We start from the raw sequence: 21,876 nt of genomic DNA on the forward strand, positions 1-21,876 counted from the left end.
TAACGTAAATTCTTTTTATACGTCAGCACGGTGTGCCTACTGTGAATTTTTGCTGAGTTGTAGTTACCATAGTTTATAAAACAAAAGAAAGCACTGAAACCCCCAATACCCAAGTGCAAACAAGCCCTTACTATGGACACCAGCCAAACTCCTGATCTTGCAGTCAGGTCTGTACAGGTGGACCTCTGCCTGTGACTTCAGTGGGTTGCTTTGTGCATGCAGGCACCCACCTACAGAGATTTGATGGCAGGATTGTGGCTCCACACTAGCAAGAGAGCACAAATGTTGCCCTTCATTTAAGGATAAATGCATGGAGAATGTGGGCCGTGACTTGGGTCGCTCAAGGTGTTGAAGTATGTTGTCTTTGAGATCCCTGAGCAAACCTATCCAGTCTCACATTTTAATGGGAGCTCTATTTATGGAGATGTTGATAAGCAATCTGGAGGAAAAGCTTTTTCTGTTGTGGCTTTTATGCACTAGTAAAGATGAAGAGGAGGAGACCTTATTACTCTCTACAACTACCTGAAAGGAGGTTGTGGAGAGGAGGGAGCTGGCCTCTTCTCCCAAGTGTCTGAGGACAGGACAAGGGGGAATGGCCTCAAGCTCCGCCAGGGGAGGTTCAGGTTGGATATCAGAAAAAAATTCTACACAGAAACAGTCATCGGGCACTGGAACAGGCTGTCCAGGGAGGTGGTCGAGTCACCTTCCCTGGAGGTGTTTAAGGAATGGGTTGATGAAGTGCTTAGGGACATGGTTTAGGGAGTGTTAGGAATGGTTGGACTCGACGATCCAGTGGGTCCTTTCCAACCTGGTAATTCTATGAAGCAAAACATTCAGCTCTTCTTGCAATGTGTGTGTGTGTATCCTATGAATGGACTCGGAGCGGACTGTGAGGCTGGGATTTTTACAGTTTCTATGTGTGGTGCCTCAATCCATGGATCTTACAAGATCTGTAGGCCTAAGCATCTTAGTCTGTTACGTTACTCTTGTCTCACTCGCTGTTCCTTTAACACCCTAACTTTTCTATTAACGTGGTTACTGGCTAATACACTGCACATATGCACATAGACAATATTAATTCCAGACACTTCACAAGACAGTTTTTAGAAATTCCCCCACATGATGATGTGTTAACTCTAAAGCATCCACTTCGGAAATAAAGCAGGGATTTTACTAACAAAAAAAAGGGTTAAAGTGAGATTTGTTCAGACCCTTTTTTTATAGTACATAAATTCATGCACAAATATGGACTTGCAGGAGGAGATGAGTTAGTGTTTCTCTGCTTTTTTTTCTTTAATTAACCAAATAAATTGGATGTGGTGCATGTTTACATCTGTGTAGTGTGCTTATGACAAAGAAATGGAACTCATTAGGTGGCGTCTCCCATGAAAAATGCCAAAATTATTTTTTAATGAATTTTTCCTTTGCAACAAAAAAAAGTTTTTTAATCCATTCTCAGCAGAAACATGTTTTTCCATAAATACAAGGACTTATTTTGTTAACCACAAACAGAAAATCTCCCACTTCCCTGTATTATTTCCCATTTTTAGATCTTTGCTGTGAATATCTGTCCTGAAAACTGTTGAGTGTCTTCTGCTCTCATCAATTAAAACATGTATGGAAGCTTATCAGTATGGCACTGTACTGGACTCAGAGAAATCCAGTTGAAGACCTGGTAAGATGTGATGTTCTGGCTGCCCTTAATATGCACTGAAGAGGTGCTGCCTCAAGTACTTATCACCATGTTATTTGTCCCTTCAGCCTCCGCTTTCCACATGCTGAAAAAAGGCTTTTATTTACTCAAGTTTGCCTCTGTGGTTGCTTCCTAATCCAGTTCTATCAAAATTACCAGTTTGTTTTGTTTTTTTTTTTTCTTTAATGTATTCTGGACACCAGATTTTTATTTATTTATTTATTTATTTATTTATTTATTTATTTATTTATTTATAATGCTAAAGTTGTCATTTTCTTTAAATGGTGAAATTGAGAAGATGATATTCCGGTCTCAGTGGGATTTACCTCCTGCTGGTCCTGGGGTCTGTTGCAGTTTCCTGAGCCAGATTTTCCCTGTGTCTAAAGCTTTCGTAGTGGCGTCTACATATTGAGGTAAAGACGTTGATTAGAAAGCAAAGAAGTTAGGACTGCAAACTAATTCAGTTTTAAAAATAGCAGAGAATCAATTTTTCCATTATAGGGAAATATGTAAAGCAGATGGTAGGAATTTTTGGCACTGGGAGTTACTTTATTTGTTGGTGGAAAAAGGCTTGTTCTGGAAAGGGTGCATGGGGGGAGGGACTTGATTCATGTGCATCAGTGCTGCAGAGCCATCCCAGGTGCATCTTGATCCACACTGTAGCCAAAGCTAGAGGCAGGTCAGAGGGGCTGCCTAAATGAGGTATGCTGGGCAGCAGTCTGCCTTCTTGGATCAGGCTTTCTAAGTTAAAGCCAGCCCAGAGCTTGCTGTCTGTGAAGCTTCCGTCTAGCTCATGGCTTGATTTAGGAGCTGTATAGCTAAGGTGTCAATCCCATTTGCCTGTAGGCTGGGGTTCAGGTAATTGAATTATCCTCTAGCAGCTTGAATCAGTGGTTAGGTCGTTGCCATGATGTATTCTGTGATCCCAGCTGGCTTGATCGGGCAGAGTTACAGCTGAGGGTCAGAAGGTCTTCCCTTCAAACCCAGGCTGCTCTGCCTCTCCAGCTATCATGCATGTGCTCTGTATGTTAATGTTTATCATGAGCCTTGCAACATCTGCTTGGCTCCCTTTTCACCTCCCTGCCTGGCTAGTGAGGAAGTGACTGTGCTTTCCAAAAGGGCAGGGGAAGGAAGGGAGGAAAAGAGCTAACGGTCTTGTGAGCTTGGTGGTGCAAAGAGTCCCTTCTTTCAGGCCCTCTCTCTTGTACTATATTTAACTGTTGTTGAGAATGAGCGGGCTTGGGCTCGGCAGCAGAGTATAGTCTCTAAACCGTCTCTGTTTCCTGCTGATTTCTTGTTTTGCTAGGAAGGATGCGGCACAGCACTTGAGATAGGATTAAGCAATGAGCGTGGCAGTTAGTGGAATGACTATAGCGAGAGACAGGCTTCTTCTCACTCTCAGCTCTGTCTGAAGGGAGGGAGCTGTTGACCTATCATGCCACAACAGGCTCTTCCGTCAGTGTTCAAGCTGTTCTCTGGAGCCTCAGTTTAGCTGCCTCCTGAATATTCCTGCTGCTCAATGTTTATTAAGGGCTCCATGATCAGTTGTTTGTGGTTTGAGAGAAGAAGCTGACGCTGGTTTAAAAGGAAATATGTTGTAATATTTCCTCCATAGAGCCACCGATGAGAAACTTTGGACAAGATTTTTGCTTGACAAAAATTCTGCTTTGACATGGTAGAGAGAGGCAGGAGGTTTCTCTTGTGGCTTTTCATTATAAATGACATCATCATGACAGCAGTGTCCTTTGGATCTTGAGAATCTGTCTGCCCCTGCTGCTAATTCCCCACCTGAAATCTTAACTTAGTGTGTATGACATTAGATGCATTTCAGCAGCAGCAAGCTGTGAAGAGAAGTGTGAACAGCCATCCCCATGGGTGTTGGAAATAAAGAGGAGTCAAACTTTAGGTCTGTGGCTCACATACTTTTAAAGGGGCAAAACAATGTCCAAGTTATCTGGAAGCCTGTTTTCTGCGTGAAACTTGAAGAAAATGAGGCCAAAGTTCAGGTAGACTTTGGGTGTTTAGAACAGTGAGGGAGCTCTCTGTTGCGTCAGTGCAAGTAAAATTTAACTGAAGAAGTAATTTCTGCTTTCATTCTTTCCCTATAAGATTCCTCCTGCCCCCCCCTCCTTGACTTCAGTGGTCTTTGAATAAAGACTTGTATTTCTAAATTCTAGCTGAATGACAGCAACAGAACAGTATATGACACCTATTGTTTGTACAGTCATGCTTGGAATACTCATATTATCACATGGAATAATCAGTTGTAGATAGTTTGTTTTTGTATGGACCTGAAGTTTTCTGAAAACTGAGATGTTACTTTGGCCAAAGTGTGTACAGATACAGCAGAGAATTATAACCTCAAGAGCAGAGAGAATCCATGTGGCCTTACTCCGGCTGCTCCCAAACCTCGGTCAGGTTCTGCTCCTCAGCCTTCAAAGCTTATTTAGACTTTTGCTAACTACACTGGTGTGGCAAATAATAGTTAGCAACTACAGTCTTGTGTATATGTTTCGGAATTAGGCATGACTCTGTGGGTGCTGATGATTTACCTAGTGTTGGCCTGGATTTGGCATCAATGTGTGTAAGTGAGCAAAGCTTTTTTTTTTTCCCTTGTCTGAAACAACAGTCATTTGATAAGTAGAAAAAGGTAACAAAGAAAGATAGGCAAATAGTCAGGTAGATGCTAATGCTCTTTAATGATACAAATTGCCTCTCTAAGTCTGCGTCAGGGAACAAAGCACTTGTGCCTGGGATTACCCTCACTGCTGTACAAGTTGACTGGCAGGAGTTTAGGCATAATCTATGGATATTGGGGAAAGGAGAGGTAGATCTTTGAAATGTATACCTAATATGTGAAAGTAAAGATTTTTATCACTTGTGTTAGAATTTTTGGAGTTGGGGAGTGTCATTTGTTTTGTTGGTTTTTTTTTTTTTTTTAATAGTGGTGTGGATTGCGTGCCTTAAATAGCATACTTTAATAGAACCATCTTGAGCGATTGACCACTAAAGATGTGTCCTCACTGCTCTGACTATATACTGTGTAGCTCCGGTTTCCCCTCTACTTTCTCTCCTGGTTATATGTCCATCCTTACCTCAGTAGAGTGTTGCTTTCTCTTGAGCGTAAGCAGATGAAGCTCCCTGTCACCAAAGCTCAAGTTACAAAAATAGTAGAGAACAAGCAATCCTAGTTACCTTAACTCGGCAGGAGCTGATGCAGTCACTGTCACTGTTTAGCCTACGGGTCACTTTTGCTTGGGTTCCAGCCGCCGGTGGCCTCAGGTCAGCCCCTGGACTTTGCTCTGGAGGAGATAAAGAGCACTTAGACATTCCCTCCTGCCTGTTCCGCTTCAGTGTGGTAACTTCTGGTGGCAGGATGGTAAGGAGCAACAATAAACCTATGCAATTGTTAACTAAGCTGGGAGCTTTGACTACTGGAATTTGTAGTCCAGTTGAAATGAAGAGATTGCCTGTTGAACTAAGACAGGTCTACAATCCACAAGCCAGCATTAATGGATCCACATGGACCAAAAGAAATCTTCCTATTTTAGTTTAATCAGAAGAACCGATCTTGCCAAGGTGTGAGGGTGGAATAAAATGGGTTTTTTTTTTTTTTTTTTTTTTTTTTTTTTAGAAGAACAGACCACTTTCTTCATCGTGGTAAGAGGCAACTGTAGATATTCTAAATAGTGAACAGACACATGCTTTCGTCTCTGTTCTCTAGGATTTACTGAGGTATTTGGATTTGCAGTTGCAGAGTCTGAATGCAGATGCACAGTCTGAAATCTGTGCATCTAGTTCCCTTAGAATTTTGGGTTTCCATACAGAGTGGAAAAAAGCCCACCACTTTAATAAAAAGATATTTATGGTTTCTGTGACTTGCATTGCTTTCACAGATAAACCTTGAAGGTGAGAGTCTCTGCTGCTTCTACAGACCAGGGAGCTTGTGGGGTTTCCTCCCACTTGCTCTCATGGGTGTCTTGTGTTTCCTTTCCATCCTCATTGTGAGATCTGATCCTGTTCTGTGTTGTTTGCTGCATCTGGGGCTGTCAGTGTTTCCAAGTTTTCTTTTCTCATATGTGCTAGAGAATTTGTTCCCCTAAATTCTCACCTGTCTCTTAGTAACAGGCTTCCTCATTCTCTCCCCTGGCTAGGAGCTATGTGTGCATCTAGTAATCATTTCTGTTGTGCCAAGGGTGCTATATGCATCTTCCAACAGGTTTGATGTGTTTTTTTTTCAACTGTTCTGTAATTATGGACTTGGCTATGGCAAGAGGTATTGTCATGCTACGATGTATCACAGACTGTCACCAGCCAGCTATTGCAAGTAACTAGAGCAGGTAGTTCTCATTGAAGATACCAGTATCTCCATTTCCCACTTTTGCCATTTCAGGTGTTCAGCAAAACCTCTGTTTCCCCCCATCAGGAGGAATGTGCATGCTTGCTTACATTTTTTTTTTTTTTTTTTTTTTACATTGATTCATTTAACATCAGAGAGTAAGATCTCGCATTTATTTTTGCAGGCTTGCAGATTGAGATGAGTTTCAGCACAGGTTCCTGATAATTACTATAAATTTTGACGTTAAGGTTAAAGTTGAAATGACTATATGTAATGATATGCATATAAAAATATGAGTATGTGCACATATGCACGTGTGTTGAAAGATAGATCTTTGCGTGGAAACCTGTTCACTCTTTCACTTACGTCAACTGATCCAACAAGAAGTTTTAGGTTCCTGTACAAGCCAGGCTATTCTGCTTTTAAATGTATTAATAGCTTTAGTGTATCAAGTCTAGCACCTTGAATCATTGTGTTTTTATTGCTAGGATTCCAGTCTGGAAAAGGCTAAGAAGAAAAGAAACTTTTCGGAGTAAATAAAGAAATAGAATTTTCTGTGGCAGCTCACAAAATTATGTACCTTTAGCACTGAGTTAGCAGGCAGGAGGCAAGTGGAATGGTTGCTGGTTATATGACAAATGCAATTTGTTGCGTGGATATTATTCCATCGCACATACAATGCACACTGTGCTGTCTCATTCAGATTGGATTCTCCTAGTGTGAAGAAGCATACTTGCCGTCAGTGGGATGTCTATATGTCTGAGCCTAAAAGTGGCTTCAGGATGCATGCTGTAGAAGAGGAGTCTGTGTAGGATGGCTGCATTGTGCCTGTGAAGTCTGAACCACACAAGTTTTAAACCTCCAGGCTGTTACGAGGGTTCCTTTCTCACACTGCTATGTGATTATGTATGTAGATACTACTACTGAACACCTCCATGGTGGCCACAGAGGGAGCTGGACCAGCTCAGACAGTTTACAGCCACAGGGGATGGTGTTTCTGTGGGGTTCACAGGGTCAGGGGGGCTGTCTCTTCTCATTTAAGCTGATTTTAAGGACTCCCAAACGGCTGCGTTTCTCATGTAACTGGAAGCTGGTGAATGTTTTTTTTTTTACTTGTAGATGTGTAAGTAGTGGTGCCCATTCACTTGTTGTGCAGTGAGCTTGTAAATCCCTCATAAATTGTTTGTAAATCACTCTGGGATCCTTCTGGCTGTCAGGCAGATCCTGCATGAGCAGTAGGCAGCCCTGCAAAGCCCTAGTCTTCAGGAGCAAAACCAGTTGCCAAAGAAGCAGGTGTAAGCTCGAACTTTGCACATTTATTTGCTCAAAGTTTTATCTCATCCTTTATTATACAGCCCAATGAACATGAATATTTACCATGTCAGTTAAACCGCGGCCATCTGAGTGGCGGGCTCTGTGTGTGCTAGGTGGCCTCATGGGTGAGAGAGCGGAGCGATATGCAAGTGTCGGAGGGGAAAGCCATGTTTCTGTGCCATCAGAGAAGATAGGGACACCTGAGCAAACAGTGGGCACCCAGGGCTGTGTGGGTAGGGTGGCTGATTTGGAGCACTGGATTACTTTTTTTTTATTAATATTTTTTCTTTCTCCTTATGCCCATAGCATTTTTTTTTCTTAATTTTTTTTGTGGAGAAATTCTGGCATTAGAGCAAGGCAGGAGCACTCCGAATGGAAAGCTAAACTTGCATGTTATTTTTAATTTTGCTTCAGGATTTTGGATGTGGATAGCAAAATTAATATTGAAACAGAGATTTCTTCTGAATCGAACACCAAATGTTCCACTTGGAAAGTGTGCTATGGCTGCACTCAAGATGATAAGTTATTCTAAAAAAACCTAACAAACCTAAGTATTAGAAAAAACCCCTGTGTAGTAATTGAAAGGACTATTTTTGGTGCAGTGTTTTGATTTTTAGCAAGTTTGCATGTATTGAGGGAAATATTTACTATGAATTTTGTTACCACTTCTGGTATTCAGATCCCCGGCAGTAGATTTACAGCCAGGCAGTTGCAGTCAATGATTATTTTTTGTCTAGTGTGTTGCAGGAGGATAAAACAGCATAATTTTGTAGGATTAGGAGCTGCTTGGTGTTGGAGGTAAGGCATCCATACCCAGGTACAGTAGCCTTGCCTTCCATGGGAGTTAGAGGTGTGTGTGTAGGGGAAGTGGCGTAACCTAATATGCAGGGTGCCACATGGATGCTCGGAAGATGTGCTCTCTGTCCTTGGCTCCGCTTACCATGGGCAATTCACTTGACTGCTTTGTGCCTCGGTTTCTTGTTTAATCAGTTGCAAAACTTGCATATTTAGATGTTAAACAGATTAAAATCAGACTGCCTCTCACTACTCAAAGCAACTGTTCTACTTCAACACAGTCTTAATATAAACATCCAGAACCGTGCTCTTCCAATAATCAAAATAAATTTAGGAATGGTTAATTTTTTATTTTTCAACTGTATTACCAAGGGTTGATCTTTGGACCTATATAACCAAACTTTTTCCTTATTTGCTTTCTGTTATTCTGCCTTTCGAAGGACTTTGTGGAAAAGAAAGCAGCGTAAAAATCACAACCGGTTTGGCAGGTCCTGTATAAACAGGAGAAATGCCAGGAAAAGTCTCATGTCTTTGTTGCCAGCTTTGAAAAAAAAAAAAAAAATCCAGTTAATTTTCCCCTAATGAAAACCTCGGCCATTGCTCAGTTTGAGCAGGACTGTGAGGAAGGGTATGTGGTGGAAGGGGCTGGGGGTATGCTTTGTAGAAGGAACCTGTGTGTCCTCAAATGCTGGGAATGTTCTTATTCTTGGGCAATTGTCCCAGTCACCTTCTTGGCTGCAGGAAGAGTAGTTGTGTTTTTTTCATACTTCTTGTAGGCAGGTTTGTTGTTTTTTCTCCTTCCCCCATCTCCTCTGACAGTCTCGCAGCTCAGTTCAAGTGTTAAACACACCCTGCTTGATTAGACCGGGGTGATTGATGCCCCTCTGTTTTGCTTTGCCTGTGCCAGCAGAAAGCTGTGCTGTTCTTTAAAGCTGTTTAGCTGTGAGTTGGGTTGGGTAAGGAGACCTACCTTACTAACTGATCTGTGCCATTGCATAAGTATGGGAATGGTTGGAGTGCCTCTGTCCTGATTCTTGTGGCAGAGGCATGTGTTTCTGGAGTAGGTTTATAGCTCTCTTCTGATAAAGACCATCTCTGCTACCAATCAGGAGTTTAAAAGTTTCAATCAATGCTTTGACAAAGAGGAGCATTAGAGATCAGAAATGCTCATGGGGAGGGTATTAAAAATAAATGCTGAAATGCAAAGTGAAACAATGCCTTCTCGGAGGTTTTTTTTTGTGATATCCATATCATTTTACTTCTCTCTTATATTTCATCCTTCTGTTTCCAGAACAGCAACGTAACCCCAGAAACACAACCATGTGGGTAGAGGGTCATAATGAGATTTAGGCACCTTGCTCCTTCTCCTTGCACCTCTGTTGCCTAGTTGTAAAACAGGATTCAAAAAGATCCTTCCTCTGGTGCATCTGTAAACTTGACTGTTTTGGCTTTGAGCTCTTCAGGTCTGTCTTCTGCTCGATGTTTCTGTGGTACCTTGGACAATGGCCCCGTGGTTTTCACTTCAATTGCAAGTGCTATCGCTACGTCAATGTCAAGTCCTAACAGTTGGTTTTGGATCCCAATAGAGTTCTTAGGAAAGAATATTATTTCCTAAAGTGTTGAAGTAGGTTTTTGCTCAGCGTTTTTGTTCTTGATGAGCCCACTTAATCTACGTATGTTTTGGTCACTTGTAAAGGTGAGTGTAGGACTGCTTCTCTTCATTGCAGGACAGTGGTAGAGTATTGTATGAATATGTAGAGTATTGTGAAATACATTTAAATAGTGTAATGAAGAGGACCCTGGACAAAGCTTCAAATGGAGTCAAAATGGACCTAAGTCTAGCACTTTACTCTTTTTCTTAAAGATGGCTGCAATTTACTCCGTTTCAGCTGGCTTAATTCCCAAGCTTGTCACTTACGTAGTGAGGCAATGTTTGCAGCTTATAAGCAGCCTTGTGGTAAGGGTGGAGTGGCTGTCACTACAGTGTCCATTCAGTTATGAACCAGCAATTCCTAGCTGTGAAAACAAGCCAAAGATAACCAGAGTGAAACTTCAGCACTTCTGTTCTGCCAGGAGCAACATCATAACCAATGCTTTGGGATTCTGAAGTAAAACAAAATAATAATTTGAGGAAGAACAAAAAGCGATGCAGAGGTTGAAAGGAACAATTAAAACAATTGAGAACTTAACGAACAGGAAAAGCTGTGGCAGAAGCAGAGCAGCTGAACCCAGATTTTTGTGCTTAGCCATCGCAGGGCTTGACAGACCTGTGGCCTCAGTGTTATCCTATTGCCTTGTTGGCGCAACCAAGGCAATGAGGGCTGCAGTAATGCCACGACTTGTTTTGGAGAGTCAGTCAGCAGGTCTGGGAACCTTTCCTGTCCTTCTCCTGTCCTTCTCAGCATTTCTATTCAAACCTTTTCTGCAGAGCTTGTTTTTTTCATGCGTTTTGTGGTGCAGCATCTGCTGCCCAGCCCTATACAGCAGCAGTGTGCAGGGCTGATCCACTTCTTGTTCACTGTCTGAGTACTTGAGTGCCACTGGAATTTCCAGATTGAAGGAATAAGGGCTGTGTGGGATGTACCCTGTCACATGGACAGGTCGTACCTGGAAGGCATCTCTTGTTTTCAGAGCAGTTGGGAAAGGATTGCTAATAGCACTCCTTACACAACAGAATATTCACCCGCTTAGTTCATTACTTACTAGCTCGAGGCAGGGACATTGCAGATTTGTTAATGGTTATGGCCAAATCATTACAGTGTGCAGCATTAATGGAGGAGAAAGCGTTTAATGAAGACCCAGCACTCGACCTCATCATTGTCCCTGGAATACTGACCATAATGTCAAGTTCAAGCTCTGCTCTCCTTCTGTCACTCACCCCTTCTTAAAAGGATGGCTTACTTAAGAGCTTCAGCATCTTTTCAAACACATATGAAAGCTCATCTTTTCTTCTTTTGAATTGTATATGCTGCACCTTGACCGGCAGTTTCTGTACAAACATGTTTAAAAAGTCTCCTTAAAGTTCTGCTAATCCTGATGGTTCAGTGCCGAAGGACTGTTTTAGAGGGAATAAAAGATTTTGGTGTGCCTCAGGGTATCCCCCTGGCAGTTTGTTTACTTCTTCTGATGCATTGATCAGCAAAAGGTTCGCTTTCTTCTAGTTTATATTCTCATACCCGTAGACTGCTGACTAGAGAGACCTTCCAAAAGCTGCTGAATAGCTTGTTAAATAAATTGTAAAAAATTACCTGATTCTTGTCCAGGTTGACCTATCTGCAGATTTTATTTCTGTTGATGTAACTCAGCTGCCTTCAGTGGTTTCCCATTGCATCTTAATATTTTAGTCACTGCTTCTCATTAGCTTGTCCTTCTGCAATATGTCTTCCAGATTATTTTCCCTTTCCTCTGGTTTTATTTCCTTTTGGCTGTAGAGCTGTATCTGTCATATTGGTCTTCATCGCTGTAGTTCCTTTATTCCTTCCATATGAGCTAGACCTTCTGCCTATCTAAAACTTGTCTATCTTGCATATATAGTTGTGTGTGTATACATGATGCAGATGAAGACCCTGAAAATGTGCAGGATGCAATATTCTAAGTGAAATTCTACCAGCTGTTATACTCTGTCGGCTATAGTTTCCTTTTTAGTTACACTAATCTCATATTGTTCACGTTAAAGTGGCTGAAGTCGGTCAAAGATAGGTGGAGGGAAAGATTATAATTTGATATTTCTTCTATATCCAATTTCCCTATGGTAGACAAGGTCAGTACAAGTATGGTTGGTTTTAGGAACTCCCTCTGCATTTAATATGCTGGGGGCCAAATAAGCTGAATTGTTCTGGTATTTTATAGTGGTGAGCATCCATAGCCACTTGTTTCTGGACTAGCTTATTCCGACAGTCTTTGAGAGTGAGTATTTTGTTTGACTGTTTTTCTCTCTTCACGGATTCTGTTCAGTTTTCTTGAGCACTCAAGTGGAACTGCCCAATTCTTCCCCAACCGCCCTTATTATAGCTATTTTCTTCTTGGGCTGGCCTAGATTCCCTCTGGAAAGTTGCCTTTACCTAGTTAGAGGTTTTGTTGATCAAGGGGGATATAGATAGCACACTCCTTGCCATGCTGTGTGTTTCAACCACTTGAACCTTTAGGAGCAGCAACTGTAAGTTGTAGGTCTAGACCTCGTCATGGCGCCCCCAGGTTTCTCTGTGTATTTGGTGTGTCCTTTTGCGTGGGAAGTCTGCCCAAAGTCTGAAGAATGGCATGAAAATGCAGTGGCACTGTGTATGCCAATAGTGCTTTGTTTTGTCAGGGAGGAAAGTTGTAAAGATGTCAACCTTGCAGGGTTAAAGTGTTGTTTCGGAGGATAATAAGTAGGTGCACCAGTTTTCTAGCCTGACGTGGTCTTCCAGTGCCAGAACCCAAGCCTGCAATGAAAGTTGTCATCTCAGTGCTCCAGTGGTGGCAAACTTTTCTTTGCAGAAGAGAGACATTCTCATGCTTACCAAGGGAGGCACCTACATGATCATGCTAACAACTCTTTTTCCAGTTTGTTATAGGAGAGAATTTTGGGGTGTGCCTATATGTTCAAATTGTAACAGCTCTAAGATAATTATGGCATATCATGATGCAGTTTGTTTCCAAACAAGCATATATATACTCACCCTTGGGTTCAAACTGATTTCATGTAGATAAGGAGAGAGAGAGTAAAGTTTTAAGTGACTGGACTGGAGAAGATAAAGATTGAAGACCATGTGTGGACTTAAATTCCACCAATGCAAATCAGGAACAGAATCACTGTTTAAAAAAACTTGCTGGAGAATTTTGCAGGTATTGATGGAAACAGAGTCCAGCTGTGCAATGGCACTGAGAGTGGTAATTTCCTGCATTTTTAAATGGTATTTTAAAAATGTGTATTTCACAGTATTGTAGCTCCTCAGAAATTTTGTTTCTGTTAGTGATTGGGGATTAAAAGAAGCTATGACTTTTGTGTGAACTACTCTCCCATGATTTTTCCAGTACTTAACCAATGGGCATGTAGATAATTCAGAGCAGTGAATGAGTTGACCTTGTTCATGTGACAGTTCTGACCTGTGGTTAGTGGTGTGGAAATATTTGATATCCGTTGTTGTGAAGGACCCTGTTCCCAGTAATTGTAGCTTCAGTAAAAATGTTCAGAAAGCAACATTCCTCCTTTGTAGGAAGACCAGAAACAAGGCTTGTCCTTGGAAATGTGTTTGAATACATAGTAGTATTGCAGCTTGCGAGTACATTGACAGCTTCATAATGCAACCAAGTAAAAACACTTGTGCTGCCATGCCAGCCCCGGGACACTGCAGAATAGCTCCAGGATTCTCCTTTCCTGTGATGCATGAGAGAGCAGGTCCCTGTACGCTGTGTTTCCCCTTTGTTTTCCCGTTTCAGTTTCAAGGCCTTCAGAAATTTTGCACTGAAATGGTTAGTGCATGACTCCAGTCATGGGTGTTCAGGGTGTGAATTCCCACGCATACAGGCAGGGTTGTACAACCATTGTTTGTTGTAGAGATGAGGCTCTCCCAGCACCCCCTGGTTTAGAAAAGAGAACATGAAAAAGATAAAGCAAAATACCTCTGAAGAATGGGTAGCTAGGCCTTGGAAAGTAATTTTCTGTGACTTCCCTGGTTTTCTGTTGCTTACTCACTGTCCACAGTACTTCAAAGCTTCATGTGGTGTTTTTTCTTTCTAGCTAGTCTCTTAGCCTTCTGTGGTGCTTTGTGTGCAGCTTGTCCTGTGGATAAGAGCAGTGGCCCACCTTTTTCCATACCCTGGCTAAGCAAAGGTCAGTAACAGGTTCTTCAGAGGATTGTACGCCTCGTAATGCACACAGCAACCTACCCTGTAATGCAAATTTTGGAGTTACATTTGGAAGGAAGATATAGGCAGATAGATACATGAGGCAGCTGCATCTGTGGTTGACTTCTGTCTTGAAGTAGTAGGTCAGGTGGGCCAAGTCGCAGCTTTACTGCTGCTTCTTGGAACCTGGCTCCAGAAAGCTGAGTAGAGTAATCTCCCATCTCAACTTGGTAAGGCTTTACTCCCATTTTGGAGTATGACGATTTCCACTTGCAAATTCTGAACCACAATCTGACTCCGATATGTATTTTTGTGCTGCCTAGCTAGGCCATCTATGCTTAACATCCTTTATTATTCATATCAATGAATAATCCTTTTTTGAATCTTATTAAGCTCTTTGCCTTAGCATCATCTTGTAGTTTTACCTGATGTTATCTTCCCACAACCTGTTTCTACCCTCTGTTTCCCCATCTTGTCAGTGACCTCAGCGAAGAAATACTTGAGTATGTGGTTCAGATAGGGTGTTTTTTTTTTTTTTTTTTTACTTCATTTATATTTGCTAATGTGAGATATTTTGCAGTGCTTAGACAATAGTGCAGCCATATCGTGGTATTTTCAACAACATTGACCTCTGCAAGCTGCCTTTTCACAACACTTGAGTGCATTAATATTGCTGTCTGTACCATTTTAATTTAATTAGAACAGTGGCTGTAATCATTTTGGGAGAAGCATGAACTTCTCTGCTGTCTCCTTTCCCCTTCCCTTTCATGATGAGCTGTTGCACCTTTGTGGGTTTTTTTTATTTGCTTGAGTAAGGTTTCAGACGTGAAAGGGTAACCATCCCTTGCCCCTGTGCCAAGGAGGTTCGTCAGAGGCAGGCTGAAAGGAGGAGGCAGGGAGGAACTGAACTTCACAAAATCACTAAGGTCACCGAGACAATCTCTGCTCTCTTTACGCAGGAAATGAGATGTTAATCTTTTCCCAGTGCTGCTTTGCATATGGTCCATTCCAGAGAGCTGTGTTTGTTTTAATTTCTCTAATTACTGATAGTGTGCTGATTATGCTGCTATAGATTTGACGTGAATTGCTGTATTAATGGGATCAAAAATGAGAAGTCTGCTATGGAAATTAAGACAACGACAACAGCTGGGGGAGGGGAGGGAAGAGACTTGAATTTATATCCTGGTACTGCAGAGGTCTACTCTGCTTTTTCTGGAGTCTGATCCTTTTTCCCTGGCAGATGAGCAAGTATGCTAGCTATAACATTGACCAGAATCCCAAAATGTTTCCATTGTATACCTGGTGCCATACAGTCTATTAGGGGCTCTGATTTTCCCTCTCCTCCCTATGTTAGACCCTATATCTCGTCTCAGAGCAGTCTCTTAGACTTCGTCTAAGAGCTATAGCATTGCATACAAAACACTGGTGAACACTGCGTATGTCTTCCTTCCCTTTCTTCTCCCTGACTTGCTTGAATCTCCTGCTGTTGTCCACCATGCTATTCTGTTTGCTGGCATTGCCCTGCAAAGTGCTGAGACGTGCTGGGCTTTCTGAATCTTTCCTGCAAGTATGTCATTCACCCCCAACAACCTTCTTATCCAAGGCCATTTTTTCCCTTCTACCTTGCCCAAGGCACCTACTTCTGAAAGGATCAACAGTAGCAAAACCACACTGCCCCTCACCTTCCATCCTTCCCACTAGCTCCGCCTTGTTCCTGCTCCCTTGGCTTGTCTTTCCACTTTCCCTGCCTCAGTGTGCTTGCTGAAAGAGATAGCAGCCCTCATCCTGTGTCCTTGAAGAGCTGAACATCCTCTGTCATTTGTGGGATACGGTGTTGTGTCCAGATCACCAGCTTTCAGAGTCCTCAGAGCTACAATCATACATTTCAAACCTGTATTTGCAGAAGACAAGGGCAGGTATCTCAGGGGTTTTTAAGACAAGGGCTTCCTCAAAAATCTAAGAGGGCACCAGAACATCTGCACACCTGTTAGTGCTGTCCTCTCTGAGTATGCATCCCACAGGCAAGGAGTTGGAGAAGGGTGATGGGATGATACCCAGGGAACTGGAAGCTTCCCTTAAAGCAGCATCCCACTACTGGTGTCCTGTGAGTGAGGAAGGGTGGCCTGAAAGGACAGGACAGGTAATTTTCTCCCTTTTTACTTCTAGCTGTTGGTTTCCTGATAGTTACTGCAGCACAAATTGCTGTATCTCTGCCTTGGGTGACGCTTGCTTCTCTGTGGGGCAAAGGGAGTCTAGGCCATTTTAAGAAGTGAACTGCAAAAGCAACAAGACAGGTGTGGAGTGGCATGCATACCTCAGCAGCCTTGGGTGCAAGTGCCAGCTTTCACTCTTGGTTTCCTTTGCGTTGTGTAGTACCATCACATGCACTATGGGAGTAGTTTTTTAAATGATGATAAGAGGCAGCTGCCTTTTATGTCCAACGTAAGGTACTTGCAGACCACATTAGCCATTCTGGTTTCCTGACAACTGCTGCATGTGTAATGGATTTCTTTGTTTTATCAATTAAAAAAAGTCATTTTAGTATACCATCCTATGCAACTACTGAAATAGTTGTGTCGTTGTGACAACATGAGGGCTTGCTTAGCATGCTTTCTTACATATTTTGTTTTCATTGCTGCAAAAACATATGTCTTTTGTACCTGCCATCTGGAATCAATGAAGGTACAAAAAGATTCCAAGCTACAAGCTGGAGAACACCCATGATGAAGGGTGCTCCACCTCATCAAGGTGGAGTTTAGAAGGGCATAGTTTGAGAAAAAGCATGGAGCTGTTTTTACTTGCAGCCTCTCTCAATCTCGACTATTAGACCGTTCTTAAAAGGTGACTACAAATTTAATTTTCCCCCTTTTATTTATTTTTTTTTTATTTCAGCAATATGAATTATTTCTGTACCTGCCTGACAGCATTTTACAACTGTTCAGGTAGATTTTGTATGTAAAGGATCTACCCCAATTCTTCAAACAGAAACCAGTGTGTGCTTTGATGGAGAGCTTTGGGAGCCTAGCCAGCTGCTGCGTACACGCCTACTGGATAGTCATGATCAATATAGTTTTTGAGTTACCTTCCCTTTTCAGACAGGATGGGTTGATCTAAGGTTTTCTCAGCACCTGGATATTTAGTGTTTTGTACTTTCCTAGTACAAAGAGAACAAAACTGTAGCTTGTTTTGATTCTAACTTTGTGTTTCAATCTGTCTCTGCTAGATCAGGCAGGTGAAAGCAGGCCCCAGTCTAAGCAGATCTGGCTGGTTTTGTAGATGGCACTGTTGAAGCACCAGCCACTAGGAGACTAAACCCTAAGGAGGGTCTCCGTGAAGGCTGATGTAAGCATCTCTTCTATTATTGTGGTCAAGGTGAAGTTTCATGGTGAAATTTTCTTGACTCACTGTGAGCTGAAGAAGCCTTTTAAAATGATGACAGCAAGCAGTATGCCAGCTGTTTTATCCACCTCATTGTGGCTACTGCTAGAGAGCTGCTATTTTGAAGTTGCTTGTAGATGGCATTTGTTTGGGGCTGAGCTTTGGTCACTTGTGGGTTTAAATGTTTATAGAGTCCCTTAGCAGGCGGCAAATCTGGCATGTGGTTAATGCCAAGCTCTTCACTAGCACTCATCACCAATAATCTCAGAGGACCACATCAAATGTGAATTTATTTAGTCTCTTTTACCAGTAGACTAAGCTGCAGCAAGGCTGTTAGCTCAAGTATACACAAAGTTCATAGTGGTTCATCTACCAGCACTGCCTATCCTTCCTCCCAAGCTGTTGCTTGGACAACCCTACCATTGAACCATCTGCTCTTGGCCTTAATGCAAAGGGATATGTTAAGCTGACTGGTTAGGAAACTCCTTGAGAAAAATTCCTAGTAATGGAGTATTTGATTGCATAACATTAGAAGCATGAGATACCAGCTGCGTTTTTGTTTGATGGTTTACGTGAAGGGAAGCACTAGGCAGTTTTGAAGTTGTTTGGAGTTATGAAGGTTCAAAAACATTCTCAAGCAAGCCTGTTCTCAGTAGTGTGTGCACAACAGGTAGGGAGTAGAAGTACGACTCTAAAAAGCCTCAAAAAGCCTGGAGGAGCAAATGTGACCTTGCGCATTCACGTGTCTGTGTAGGCTGGGAGTTAGGTTGGTTGCAGGACTGGACTGATCTTTGCAGTTCTGCTTCCAGCCACGTGACTGACTCATGCTGCAAACAGGGGTGAAGCTCATTTTTCCAGAAGCTCAGTGCTTTGACCTCCCTGTGCCATTACCATTCCACACCTTTTGGAGATCTGGCCAGGACAATAACAGGGGCTACGCTTTCAGAATGCACTTGTTAAACATACTGCCCTTGAGAGGCACACACTGTCCTTTTTCAAGAGAGCTTAACTCTGAAATTACTTAGTTCATTTGAGCATTGCTCGTTCTGTAACTCTGGTTGTCTCTGGGTCTAATAAAAAGAAAAAGACTTACCTAATGTCTGTAAATTGCCTTGATATTTGGGTTAAAGGTGCTGGAAAAAATGCAGGATTAGTCAGAGAGGGCATTTGAAAGGCAGTAATAAGAGTTGGGAAGCTAACTCCCCTTTGTGCCTTGTAAAATGTGTTGTGCAAATATTACTAATTCACACATTAATGTGGACATCCAAGGTGTGTGGATAAAAAGTAATTGCATTTCCACAACTTTTATTTTTTGCTATCCTACTCATAGGAATTCTAGGAAACAGCAAATAAAATGTGTTCACTTACAACAGTAAATCTAAATGAAGCTGTCTTGGTATAAATCAGGTTACCATATGCCTTTAGGAGGCTGATCAGTGCAGAGAGAAAGGCAGCAAGTACTAGAAATATAATGTCTTACTTTGATACAACATCTCCTGCATATTGAGGGAAGCGTATGGAGTTCTGGATTTAATTTTGTCTTCTACTTGCACTTTCCTCTTGCTGTTGCCCCTTGAGAAGGCCCTTTGAAGCTTGTCAAAGCTTAGCCCTTGTCCGTGCAGTGGGGTTTCAGTATTTCTGTGAGCATGAAATGTGACCTAAGGTTGTAATTTATCCTATGTTATTCAGGAGGGAGAAAAAGGACTTAAGGCCTCCCATCTGTCCCCTATTGCCTGTTTGCAGAGACAGGCATCTGTGTGGCTATATTTCGAAGTGTTCCTCTTTTTATGAATGCCCCATACAATAAACAAAATGAGCAGATACAGTGTGGTTTGATTATCTGAGCTGTGCATTGCAGCAGGAAATGCTAAGAAGTGGCTGATCTCGTTGCAAACTGCTGATATTGTGCACCAGTGGTGAGAAGGTACAAATGGGCAGTGAGACTGCAGAATGGGAGCAGGGACCTGTACTTCACAGGGACATGAAGCGTTTCAGGTTAGGGAAGGAGTTGCAGAAGTTGAAAGCACAATAATGTTTTGTAGATCTACAGGTGCATCTTTCTCCATGTCTCAATGAATGTCACTGTTTGTTAACTAAAAAAAAACTAACATCTTGTGAGCTAATGGATTACTGTTGCCTGGACGGTGATGAGTACAAAGAAAATGAGTGAACGCAATAAGGTGTTAAAGGGATTTGTGGGAGACTGGAATGTAAGATTGAACAATTTCTGGTTAAAAAGTACTAAGCTGAAAGCCATGGAGGCTGTGCTCACTGCATAACGATATAGTGGTGGTGGAATGAACCTGGCCTGTCTTCCCACTCCATCTAAATCCAGAATAGTTAGTGTTGAGGTAGGTCATTTCTTCTGTGCGTGCTGTCAGTCTTCCCTGCCATGACTGTCAGGAGTGATGGCTATAGGATAGTGGTAGGACTCCAGATGTTGAGGTGAAACTTCTTTTTCTGCTTGAGCTCCTGAATAGCAAGCTGATAGCAGCACCTTGTGCTAGAATTGAGCTGGGCTTGATTTGAAGTGGTGGCTGAGAGGTGCAAGACTTGCTAGGTGTGTTCCATGTCACATTTCTTTCTGGACATGTCACCTGCTCTTCCTAAAGAGTTTTCTGCTTTGCTACATTTAGTTATTTACTCATGTTGTACAAACGTCTCCTTTGCTTTGCTGACAGCGAGGGTGCTAATGTTACGTTCTGCAGGTGCCTCTATCAAGCCTCAGTCTAGTTCCATGCCACACAGCTGTGATAATGTTCTGGTTCGTAATGGAAGTAATTACCTTTTCTTGCTCCAGCACCAAATTTATCTTTTCCATTTGCCAGGGCAGGGAGCTGCACATGTACTCTCCTGCAAATGCTCAGAAATGAAGGTAGCTCGTTTTGCTTCTGTATGTATGTGGATGTAAATCCATGCTATTTGCACTGCCATCACCAAATGTCAGCAGCACGGTTTTGCGGAATAACGTGCATTGCCTTCCAGGAAGCATACGATAATGATTTTTTTATGTTCCTGTAAAATTGTGGCTATGTTTATTTACAAAGGGTATATTTTGTGCTGTGATTGGAGTACAGGCTTAGAATGCGGAAGAGTTTTCCCATCAGATCAGATGAAATTTCAGTCTTAAATTTCCTGGCAGATGTTTTCGAAATAAAAACCTAATAGTGAAAATTAGGAATCTAATGCAACATTCACAAATTGCCCTTTAACTCTCTCTGACTGTCCTTGAATAGCTGCTTTCTGTATTATTCTGTATTATTCTGTATTATTACTTATTAATTTATTTGGTTGCTTACTTGTTTGATTGCGAGTTAAACTACCTCAGAGAAAGTGCTAGTAACTAGTTAGGCAAGAAAAAAGTTCTACATTACTTGATGCTAAACAGAATAGTTTTTAGTGATGCGTATGATTTTCTGCAGCAAAGACAGAACTAATTGTTTAATGTCTTTGAAATGCGATGAAGGGGTGAACTGTTTAATAATAATGTGCTCACATCATGACTGATTTGTTAGCGTAAGATTACATGGTTTTGGTAGTTTCTATGATGGTACTCATGCACGTATTGTGGAGTTGCTATCGGATTTTCATCAACATAAAAACCTCAGTCTCCCCACTCATGTGTCACTTCCCTTTCCTTCGTTGGCCTATTTCTGAGAAGCCCCTTGGAAACTTCATGGTCCTTTTGAAAATTAAACCTGTTGCCCTAAAAGCCATTTGGCTCCTGGCCACAGCACCAGGCAGTATGTCACCTGTGCAGCGCTTGTCTCCTGTGAGCCCTGTGGCTCCCTGGGCAGCCTGGCACATTGCTAGTGCTGTTTGCCCCCACCACGCGTGCACACTTCCTTCCTTCCACCCCCTTCCCTCTCCCCTGCCTTGGTTTCACACTTCTGTTCCAAAGTTCACGATGCCATTTCTCTTTCTCTCTCCCCCCTCCTTGCTTTCTTTTTAACAGCAGGAAAGAATTTCGTACACACCTCCAGTGAGCCCAGCACCAAATTACACTTCCTCATCACCACTACATGTCCCAGTGCCTCGAGCGATCAGGATGGAAGAAGAGACGATCAGACTGCCGGCACACCTGCGTGAGTCTTAGCGCAGAGGCTTCTTACGTTCTTGGATTGAGGAGGGTGCGGGGTGGGGCAAGGAGATATTTCTATTTTTTTGGAAGAGAGAAGATATCTAAGCCCCGTGGCCTTAGAAAAATCTCTAGCTGGTTTGGTTTTTCTTTTTAACCAAAGGAAATTACTCTTAAATACGGTACTTCGCCCCCTGCCATCCCCTGCACCGCTGTCAAGGATTTGGCTTATTTCTCATGACAGGCACAAATGTGGCAGTTTTATTTTGGTGGGAAGTGCTGTGTTTCTTTCCACAGTTATAGGTATTGCTCAGCGATATGCAGTGACACAAGACCAGAGTTTCACAAACTGTGGCAAGTGCAGTGCGTTTGTGGTGTGCTATGGGTATTTTTTCAGGTTGTTATGGGTCTTGTCATTAAATGCTCTTGGTGCCCAGGCTCTCTACTACAGAG

At 42.3% G+C, this 21,876-nt stretch overlaps 1 protein-coding gene across 3 annotated transcripts in view; it reads left to right on the plus strand.

The window, feature by feature from the left end:
* Positions 1-21,876, plus strand: part of ETV6 (ETS variant transcription factor 6) — a 137,427-nt gene that overhangs the window by 24,657 nt on the left and 90,894 nt on the right. The window contains exons 1-2 of one of the 3 annotated variants that reach the window (XM_054074120.1): positions 1,660-1,675; positions 21,301-21,430. In XM_054074120.1, the coding sequence (XP_053930095.1) occupies positions 21,394-21,430 (37 nt within the window). In that variant the 5' untranslated portion in view covers positions 1,660-1,675; positions 21,301-21,393. Of the gene's footprint in view, positions 1-1,659; positions 1,676-21,300; positions 21,431-21,876 lie in introns of those variants that run through there. The other 2 variants (XM_054074129.1, XM_054074140.1) reach the window with 2 other exon arrangements.

This window comes from Cuculus canorus, chromosome 1, assembly GCF_017976375.1.
Source record: "Cuculus canorus isolate bCucCan1 chromosome 1, bCucCan1.pri, whole genome shotgun sequence".
In the NCBI taxonomy this organism is placed as follows: domain Eukaryota; kingdom Metazoa; phylum Chordata; class Aves; order Cuculiformes; family Cuculidae; genus Cuculus; species Cuculus canorus.